The 10,762-nt window shown below is 43.7% G+C and overlaps 1 protein-coding gene across 1 annotated transcript; it reads left to right on the forward strand.

Moving 5' to 3' along the window:
• Positions 1 to 242: 242 nt before the first annotated feature.
• Positions 243 to 5,653, forward strand: siah2l (seven in absentia homolog 2 (Drosophila)-like). The gene is given in 5 exon segments (XM_031571256.2): positions 243 to 250; positions 589 to 724; positions 4,932 to 5,072; positions 5,074 to 5,115; positions 5,117 to 5,653. Coding segments are annotated over 5 exon segments (825 nt in total). The 3' UTR covers positions 5,615 to 5,653.
• Positions 5,654 to 10,762: the final 5,109 nt, after the last annotated feature.

The following is a 10,762-nucleotide window of genomic DNA, read 5'->3' on the forward strand; positions in this document are numbered from 1 at the left end:
GTGTGAGTGAGTGTGCCTTCACAATGAGAGTAGCATGTAACCTGAGAACTCAATGGGTCAATCGATATTCATATTTCCCTTGGCCTCTGAGAGGAGCATGGCTGGATTGACCTCATTGACTCCCACTTAGTCATCTTCCAAGGGGCTCGGTGCGGGTGCTTCGACCCTGAGCTATGAGTCTTCCCTTTTAGGACTTGATCCATGATAGAATGTTGCTCTCTGCTTATGACCGTAGAGGCTCAATGACCTGGTAGGATTTATTGACAGCATTGTTAAGGTAAGTGGAGTTAAGGTGTGTTGAAAGAGTCAGTGGTGTGTGAGATTGCTTGGAAGAGTGCAAGGTAAAAGAGAGAGAGAGAGAGAGAGAGAGAGAGAGAGAGAGAGAGAGAAGAGAAAGAGAAAGAGAAAGAGAATATAAAAGGGACAAACAGAAAGGAGGATAGGAGGGAAAACCGAGGGAAAGAAATAAAGGAGAAAGCAGAAGCAGAGAAAAGAACTAAACACACACTAACCCAGGGAGGCAGGAGAAAGAGCGCAACGCACCGGAGCAGTGATGCTGTGCCCAGCCTCCTGTTTCCCTCTGCTCAGGGGGCTCCCCCAGTGGCCCTGCCTGCTCAGCTGGCCCCAGTGTCAGGGCGGGGGGGCCTGGCCAAGGACGACCAGTGCTGGGGCCACAGATGTCACACCGCCCGTCTTCCCTGATAAACCACCATCCCGGAACAAGGTGAACAGTTTTAATGCGTTTTATTAATTAATGTTCAGTTATGGTCATTGCTAGAATCATCATGTCTCAGACTTTTTAATGCAGATTTGAAACACACCATTAGTCGAAGAATACGATATGAAATCGTAGGAGAAGGAAACGTGATGTAGGACATTTTTATGTCAAATCGTTTTAATGCAGACGGTGGTCTTGACCTCAAATACCAACAACAAGTTTTTCAAGACATTCCAGAATCAGGCCCTTGCTCAAGATGGCTTGGGTCACCAATTATATTTGAATCAGCTCTTTTCACCTCAGTTCTCCGTCTTGGTGTAGCAAGCTTCTTAAATCAGTCAAATGATGCCTAGTGAAAGGAGGTACACAGAGGGAGAGGCTGAATAAATAGTATGGGTTCACTCTCTCTCTCTGTCATTCAATCTCTTCTAACTTAATTAAGGGAGCCAGTCCCTCGCTCCATTTCCAGCACAGAGAAAGAAGGAAAAAAAAAACTTTAGGCTGGATGGTATCGATTGCAGAGGCTGTGATGGAGAGCCGCCTCGCTGCTTAATGTTTGTGTGTGGATTGGCTGTGGCCTGAAGTGAGGCTGCTTGTGTCCTCACTGTCCATCTGAAGTTCCATATCTGAGCTACATGATCTGCCAAGCTCTGGTAGACTTTCCTGGAATCCTGACTTCAAAGGTGATGTCATGGATAAACACAAACAGTGCCAGGAAGTCCCGCTAGGGATTGATGAGTACACCTGCTCTTGATTCTGACTACATTTACATGGAGGCATTTAGCAGATGTCTTTTAAACAAGATAAAGATAAAGTTGATGTTTTATTAGAGTGCTTCTTTGGAATCAAACCCCTTGACCTTGCATGTGCAGAATTTGTATGTTTTATTTTGTTTTGTGTTGTGTTTTTGTCGTTTGTTGTTGATGTGAGGCACACAAACCATCTTCTCGTTTCTATTCTTGTTCATCTTAGCTTTTTCTCTGTCATTGTGTGGGTTTCTCACATCAGGAAGGACATTCTGTCTCTGTCTCTTTATTTCTTTCTCCCCTTGCCCAGTCCTTGAGGAATAGCAATTCTATGCTCTCACAGGGGAAGTAGGGATGCCATGGTGTCTGCTCTAAACCCATCTCTAGGGAGACGGGAATACTGCAGCGGCTGAGCACACGCTTAATCAAATGTGCAGCTTGTTAATGTGGGGTGAAGTAAGCTAATGTATATCATTTTTATATATATATATATATATATATATATATACAACCCTAATATCATGGTCATGAAATTAGGTGTAGCACTATTGAATTTGAGACAGGCTTTTGTATGTGTGGTGTGCTTGCAGCGGTTTTTTACCCCACTAGAATGCACTTGTCTAAGGAAAAAAAACTTTGTTGTTAAATTATTCAAGGCAGTTAACTTTTAAGGTAAAAGCAAAAGTGGGTAGTGTTCTTTTCTGAACTCCAAATTTCTGGGCCTAAAATTAGACCCCTCAAATTGCATGTCTCATTCGCAATTCACTGTGAACATGAATGGACATCCCACTAAATTATGACTCTCTCATCCACATTCAAATCTCGTCTACTCTCTCACCCCACAGTATTCCCCAACGCATCACCACCTCGACAATATACAACAGACGAGGGTGCGCTCTCCGTTACATCTTAGAAAATCCTGTTCTTTTTTTTCCTCCTTCAATAAAAAGGAGGTGGTTGAAAATAACACTCATGGATATGTTTGACCCACAGGTGATCTCATTGCCAGCCCAAATACACGGGAGATTTGCCACTTAAAATGCAGGAGTTTGTAAATAATTAAGCAAGCAGCGGGCGAGACTCTGCATCAGCGTGGCCCCCAAGGCTGGCACAGTCTCTCTCTCTCAGTCTTCTGCAGAGCGCCTCCCTCTGAAAACACTTCAGTGCTATGCCAACGCAATCAGCTGCAAGCTCTGCATGCTACTTATGCATGCTATTTATGCTGGAACACATTCAGTTTTGCCACTTATAATATAGAATCAAAATAAATGAATGTATCATCTTTACGCTGCAACACCCTAGCTGGGACTAAGAGTATGGGAAATGCTTTGCTTATTTTTTAGTACAGTACAGAGTACAGTCAGACCCTTAGATGCAGACCTTGTACAACTGTTTGTTTCATTGTCAAAAATGTTATAATCTTAAACAAAAATTATTTATTTTGGTGAAGAAATAATTTTTCCCAATTTCCCTTTATATTATCCATATCTTGATTCTTGGTTTTAGATGATATCAGAAATTCATATTACAATACTTACTGTACGCGAAACTGAATTGAGAACTGATCTGATCCATAACTCAGTCCACCCACATACAAACACTCACACCACATACACACACACACACACACACACACACACACACTCTTGATAATGCTGTAGTCCCCACCCCCGCCTCCACTACACACACCCTTGATCAAGGACACAAGAGGTTTTATCATCGGCCAACTGGCACCAGGATTATTGCACTAAATCTCTTTCCCTTCACTCCTTCGCTTATAAATACAGTTCCATTCCCCAAACACCATTTCCACCTTGGATGGAATACTTTTTTTTTACCTACAGGCACTGACCTCCATGGTAGACAGTTGAGGAATTCAACTGATTTCATTGGAAGCGTCCAAATATGCCATTCAGATTAATAATTCATTAAGAAATATTAAAGAACTTGAAACACTTAAGGTCAGAAATACATTCGATCTGTGTGAGCGTGCGTGCGTGTGTATGCGCGTGTTTTTCTAAAGAGAATGTATCTTTTTCAAATTCTAACTAAGAATAATTCTATTTAATGTCTGTAGTCTTGCCATTGGGAAGGCCTCAGATAAAGCTATATATTTACCATTCAGGTCCACCCTCAGGTGAGGTCAAGACCCCTTCTTCATTAGCCAGCCTCCTGATGGGAGAGCCCCAGTCTCTAATTCCCTCAACGGATTTCGTATTAAATAATCCCCTTAAAGCCAGTCTGTGATGTTCTATACTCGCCTGCAGTGTCGTTCTGCCCTATCTCATTGCTTGCACACAGCCTCTCCTCTCCTTACCCCACCCCTTTCTCCTGTAAATATGAACACTGTTTTGTTTTGTTTTTAAACTGAATCTGTGGTCAAAATGGAGTAATCTGATCACCATTGATTTTTACCACATATTTTTTGGACGCTTCAATTTATCCTGCACATATATTTATATTTATTTTTTTTTGCTTAAAGCCTAGCATGCCTAGTGTGCGCTTTCGTCGGCTATGGAGATGGTATAGGCAGGTACACATAGGGAGCGTATTGTGAAGGTTCTGAAAGTGCTCTAGTCAGAGTGACCTTAACCAGTACTGGCCTCTGGATAATCAAGGAGAGAGCTCCATTGTGCAGTCCCTCAATTCATCTTCAAATGATTAGCCCTGGTACATACCAGCCGGGGAAAAAACACCCACCCAGACATATATGCAGAAACACACACACACACACACACACACACACACACACACACACACACACACACACACACACACACACACACACACACACACACACACACACACACACACACACACACACACAAGGACATGCAGTATGCACGCACACAGGCATGAACACACACACACACACACAAGGACATGCAGTATGCACACACACACAGGCATGAACACACACACCTGCACACTCTAAGTCAAAAGCAGACCTCCATGAGCACCCGGTGCTTCCTGACCTGAAACAGACATGTTAGATGTATGATGCTGTCTGCGTTAGGGCATCAGCCCCGCCATCTGAAGTGTGATGAGTTATCCCCCTGCGCTCTTTTGACTAATGACTCTTTTTTATCTTGTCCTCCTTCTCCTCCTCCTCCTATCTCATTTCATCTGACATTCTTCACTCCCCCTCACGCTCCTCCGTCTCCCATTTTTCTTTGTTCCTGCCCTTTCTTTCTCTCTTTGATTCATCCCTCACTCCCCCCCACACCTCCCAACCCTTCCTTCTCGCCCTTTTTGTAATGGTTGCCCCACTTTCTGCTACAAATTCATTTTTTTTTATCCTCATTGGTTTTTTTTCTCTCATTGTTTTCTTGCTCTCCTCTATTTCCCAACTCCTGTAACACCTGTCTTTTCTTTTTTCTTTTCCCCCTGGTATCTCTTCATCCCACTTCTCACCTCCTTCCCCTTCATCCTGTCATCCTCTTCATCTGTATCTCTCTCTCTAGCAGTGCATCGGAGTGGGCTGCATCCAGCCACAGCATCACACAGAGTTGGTGAACACAGACCAGAAGGAGGGCTCAGAGTCCCAGCCTTGCACTTGCCCCTGCGGCTCATCCTGCCAATGGCAGGGGATTCTGGGAAGTGTAGTTCCCCCATCTGATTCAGGCCCACCAGCCCATCACAGATAGGGAAAGGCGAGGAGGTCATCTTCCTTGTTAGCAACGTCAACATGCCAGACACGGGGGACTGGGTGATGGTGCAGTCCTGCTTTGGACGAAAGTTTGTGTTGGTGGTAAAGAAAGAGGCCGTGGTGCGTGGCAGCCCTACATCCTTCTTTGCCGCCGTGCTGTTCGTCGGCGCGAGGGAGGAGGCGGAGGGCTTTGTCTACCGCCTGGGGCTGAGGGGCAGTCGCCGGCGTCTCATGTGGGAGGCGACCCCGCGGGCGATCCAGGACAGCGTGGCCTCCTCCGCCGTCACAGACTCAGACTGCATGGTGTTCGACTCCGCCGTGGCCAACCTCTTCGCCTCCTCTTCGGGGACTCTGGGCATTCATGTCGGCATCTCCAGATCTGGTTCCTCCATCACCGAGCCCGCCCTTCACGCTCAGGGACCCCCTCCACATAGACATTCAACGGGGAGGGCGTATCCAGCCTCCCGGACGCAGGGCAGCCCGAACCCTTGGGTCACGTGAGGCTCGGTACCGTGACCTCAATGCAACTCTGAACAAATGAACTGGAACTAAGAAACTGGAGCTGTTTGACGGCTCCTGGTGATGGATACATACAACATAATGGGAAATGAATCAGGATCATTTCCAGCACTGTTTACCTCACTGACTCCACAACAGATCTAGAGGGTCCATAGAATTAGACACTCCTTCCAGTTCAATGAGTGGATGCATGCGAGATCAGAACCACATCTTGTCCAGGGTGGCTGCAGTCTCTGGATCAGAACCACATCTTGTCCAGGGTGGCTGCAGTCTCTGGATCAGAACCACATCTTGTCCAGGGTGGCTGCAGTCTCTGGATCAGAACCACATCTTGTCCAGGGTGGCTGCAGTCTCTGGATCAGAACCACATCTTGTCCAGGGTGGCTGCAGTCTCTGGATCAGAACCACATCACTGATCCCAGGGTGGATGCAGTCTTTGGATCAGAACCACATCACTGATCCCAGGGTGGCTGCAGTCTCTGGATCAGAACCACATCTTGTCCAGGGTGGCTGCAGTCTTTGGATCAGAACCACATCACTGATCCCAGGGTGGCTGCAGTCTCTGGATCAGAACCACATCTTGTCCAGGGTGGCTGCAGTCTCTGGATCAGAACCACATCTTGTCCAGGGTGGCTGCAGTCTCTGGATCAGAACCACATCTTGTCCAGGGTGGCTGCAGTCTCTGGATCAGAACCACATCTTGTCCAGGGTGGCTGCAGTCTCTGGATCAGAACCACATCTTGTCCAGGGTGGCTGCAGTCTCTGGATCAGAACCACATCACTGATCCCAGGGTGGCTGCAGTCTCTGGATCAGAACCACATCACTGATCCCAGGGGCTCCTCCTGGCATCCTCTCCCCAACAAGAAGTGTCTCTTCTCGGTCTCCGCTGTCAAAGAGGACTCCAACGATGACTCCTCGTCTGAGTATCAGGGTATATGTAGATATCTGTCTTCTCATTATTTGATGAGAAGATTGCAGCCAATTTGATCAATTTTTAATAAATCAACAGCATTTACCGGAATCCTGTTTTTCTGTGGCAAAAAGCAGGAGGACCTACCTCTAATGTCTGAACTGTATGGCCACAGGGTGTTCAGGGTAGTGGAGATGAGGACCTACCTCTAATGTCTGGACTGTATGGCCACAGGGTGTTCAGGGTAGTGGAGATGAGGACCTACCTCTAATGTCTGGACTGTATGGCCACAGGGTGTTCAGGGTAGTGGAGATGAGGACCTACCTCTAATGTCTGAACTGTATGGCCACAGGGTAGTGGAGATGGCACTGTACTTCACAGCCATCCTCTTATTCGTCTTCTCGCTTGTGAATCAGCACACACTAAAATGGAGAATGTGAAAATCTTAATGGTATCTTTGGCCTAAGCCTCCTGAAACGACTCAATTTGTCTGTTTATGAGTCATTACAACTCTTATCACACGAGTATCTGCTTCCCTGTTGAACAGTCAGGGCCAAAGTTTAGCTCAAGAGTAGATTATTTAGAGGGGTTAACAAAGAAGTTAGCTGTTTAATGTTTTTGAGGTTTGTTCTAAAGCAAATAATATCTGTTTAAAATATGTGATTAAAACATTTCTAATCTTCGTACCAAAATGCTTTCCCAGCAGAATAAACTAATACGTTTCATCATAAGAGTTCTTACTGAAGTTTTTGTGAAAATAACTGGTGTCAAATGCCCAAGCCCTTCCTTTGGGGATAATCCAGTGATTTAATGTGCTGTCTATTTGTTGTGAGATTGTTTAGGGGCAGCAAATGATTTAACAAACAAATGTAAAACATGTAATTATATATGAACCCAAGTAAAAGCTTTGACTGTTTTAGTAATAATCTCAAGTAATAATTTCAATACAGCTAGCTCCTGAACGAAGCATATAGTAATGAAAGAGAAAGAGGAAGAGAATGAAAGACTTGCAGGTGGTTCTGCTTTGTGGTTACCAAAGGGAACTAAAGTAGCGTTGGAATGTGATTACAAAGCAAATGCTAATTTCACACATATCTGTCCCCAGGCCATCATGACTGCAATAATGAGACAGAAATATTACACTTGGTCTTTTATTTATTAAGGCAAATGGTCCAATATTACGTATCTGTGAGTGGCAAAAGTATGTACACCTCTAGGATAAGCAGTTCATTTGGAGGTCAAATTATAGGTGTTTTCAATCAATAGGATGTCAATCAGGTTTAAGTGGGCATCCTATTTTATTTATGTCTTTTATGTTCAGAGAAAGGCAACACTGCATTCCAGCATAAGAACCTTATACCATCTGTGAAACAAGCATAAGAACCTTATTCCATCTGTGAAACAAGCATAAGAACCTTATACCATCTGATAAACAAGCATAAGAACCTTATACCATCTGTTAAACAAGCATAAGAACCTTATACCATCTGTGACACAAGCATTAGAACCTTATACCATCTGTGACACAAGCAGAAGAACCTTATACCATCTGATAAACAAGCATAAGAACCTTATACCCTCTGTGAAACAAGCATAAGAACCTTATACCATCTGTGAAACAATCATAAGAACCTTATACCATCTGATAAACAAGCATAAGAACCTTATACCCTCTGTGAAACAAGCATAAGAACCTTATACCATCTGTGAAACAAGCATAAGAACCTTATTCCATCTGTGAAACAAGCATAAGAACCTTATACCATCTGTGACACAAGCATAAGAACCTTATATCATCTGTGAAACAATTATAAGAACCTTATATCATCTGTGAAACAATTATAAGAACCTTATTCCATCTGTGACACAATCATAAGAACCTTATTCCATCTGTGACACAAGCATAAGAACCTTATTCCATCTGTGAAACAAGCATAAGAACCTTATTCCATCTGTGACACAAGCATAAGAACTAGGGATGGGCATTCGATTAAATTGTCTTAATCGATCGTCGGGAGAATTAACGATCGATTTTCGATTAATCATTAATATTTTTATATTAAAATTCACTATTTATAGGCTATATTAAAATGCAGTGAAAATAGAAAAAACACAGCGTGTTTCCTCATTGAGATCTTTATTACCAGATGAACAACTCTTGTGGCAGTTAAACTTACAAGATGGACAACTCTTGTGGCAGTTAAACGGGATCCGTTCAATGGTTACACTTGAAAATATGCGCTGCTGTACTCTTAAGCAGCGGAGTCGACAGCTAGAAGCCGGTGCTCATAAACACAACTGACCTTCGTTTTTTTTTTCTCTCTAACTAATTAATCTCACATTTTGAAATTCATTCATCTAGATTCATCGTGATTAAAAGTTTGTTTTCTTCTAAAGACTAAATCTTATAAATTAACGAGTAATCACTTCAGACAGCGTGTATTTTAGACACTGTTGTTTAATTGTATTTTTTTCGTGCTCTCTCGCCATCAGCCAAGGAATGTATGCGAGACACAATGGTGCCCCTCGACGGTAAATCGTAAGAATTGTCCCCTAAAGCAATTCGAATCACCTCAGTCAGCCCACCGTCTTCAACTATGTTGATGGGCCGACAGTCACCGGCAACCTAAACTGCGTAAGCGTTGGTAACCTTTTCACGGACTGGTCTAGTTAATTTCCTAGAGAAGTCGTGGAGTGTGGGTTGGCGACCATCTAACCTGGGACTGCTTTCTGTCGGGTGCTTTGCATTAAGGTGATAACTTAAACACGAGCTGCTTCTGTGATAGCTACATTCAGCTTGACAAATGCTACATACAACTTTAGTTTTGTCGATTGTTCTGTCATTTTGCCTCTTAAACAGAAACTTTCCGCCCAACAATCCCTCAGCTCTCTCCATCTTCAACTACCGTCTCGGTCTCTTCTATCTAACTGACTGCAGACAAGGGGCGGTTTCGTGCCATGGGTCAACGCGCACCGGAAGTAAACAAAGTTGCGTTAACTGTGTTCAAATATTTGATTGCATTAATCTCCGCCACAATAATCTCATAGAATAACGCGTTAACTTTGACAGCCCTAAAATAAATAAATTACACGCACACTACGCAGGAGAACATGTTTTAATCGATGAAAAAATAATTTCATCAAGGAAATTCTTAATGATCAATTAATCGATCGTCGATGAATTATGCCCATCCCTAATAAGAACCTTATTCCATCTGTGACACAAGCAGAAGAACCTTATACCATCTGTGACACGAGGGGATGGGAGGATCATGGTTGGGGTCTGTTTTGCAGCTGGGCCTGGACAGCTCAATGCATTATGAATTATCCCAGCAAATTCCAAAAGAAAATGTGAGGATGTCTGTCTGAAGTGAATCTCAAGACACGTGGGTCATGCAGCAAGACCACAACCCCCAAAAACACAAATCAATCTCCCAAAGGTTGGTAAAAGAAGAAGAATAAGAGTTTATGTTTTGTAATGGCCAAGTCAAAGTCCTGAACTTGAAGCTGTTCTGTACGGAGGAAGGGGCTAAAATTGAAGAGAGGCCATTTTTCCTCCTTCTTTGATCTCTACAACTGTTTGGTGATGCTTTTGGAAGTTTTACCCTTAACAGGTATAAAGACGGGGCCGATGGACACTCACCATCCATCTTCTGCTCTGGGTTGTCCTGTCAGCTCCTAGTGGAGTTCCCATTTCTCATGAGTGTACTGCACGGCGACTCCACTGCCTCTCCTCCTTTCCTTGTTTCAGTTATTCTCCAATTGCAGCTGGGAACAGGTGGCTGAGGCATTCTGAGGCATCCTTAAAAAACTGCTAACATTATTTCATTTGAAATGTAGGATATTCAAATCCATCATTAAATTACATAATTTGCCCATTTTTCTTTTTGTTTTTTATTTCCTCAGCAAAGTTATTTACACTTTTTGCAAATAAACCAAAATGAAATGATGAAACAGGAACAAAACCATCAACATCCAAACGTTCTCTGCATGATCGGGAGAGATATCACTCCTAGAAGCACAGACAGTTCCACAGACAGCAGTCTTCAATGACAAGGGAATGGTCACAAGGGATCACCTGGACCAAGTACTTGCGCTAGAGGGGAAAACATAAGGTATCCCAGATGCTCAGTGTTAGAGTATGCACAGCTCAGTGATAAGGACCCCTTAGATATTACTCCTTCACCTGTACTTTCTCTCTCTGTCCTTCTCTCTCCCT

The sequence above is a fragment of the Clupea harengus genome, chromosome 8, assembly GCF_900700415.2.
Source record: "Clupea harengus chromosome 8, Ch_v2.0.2, whole genome shotgun sequence".
NCBI lineage: Eukaryota > Metazoa > Chordata > Actinopteri > Clupeiformes > Clupeidae > Clupea > Clupea harengus.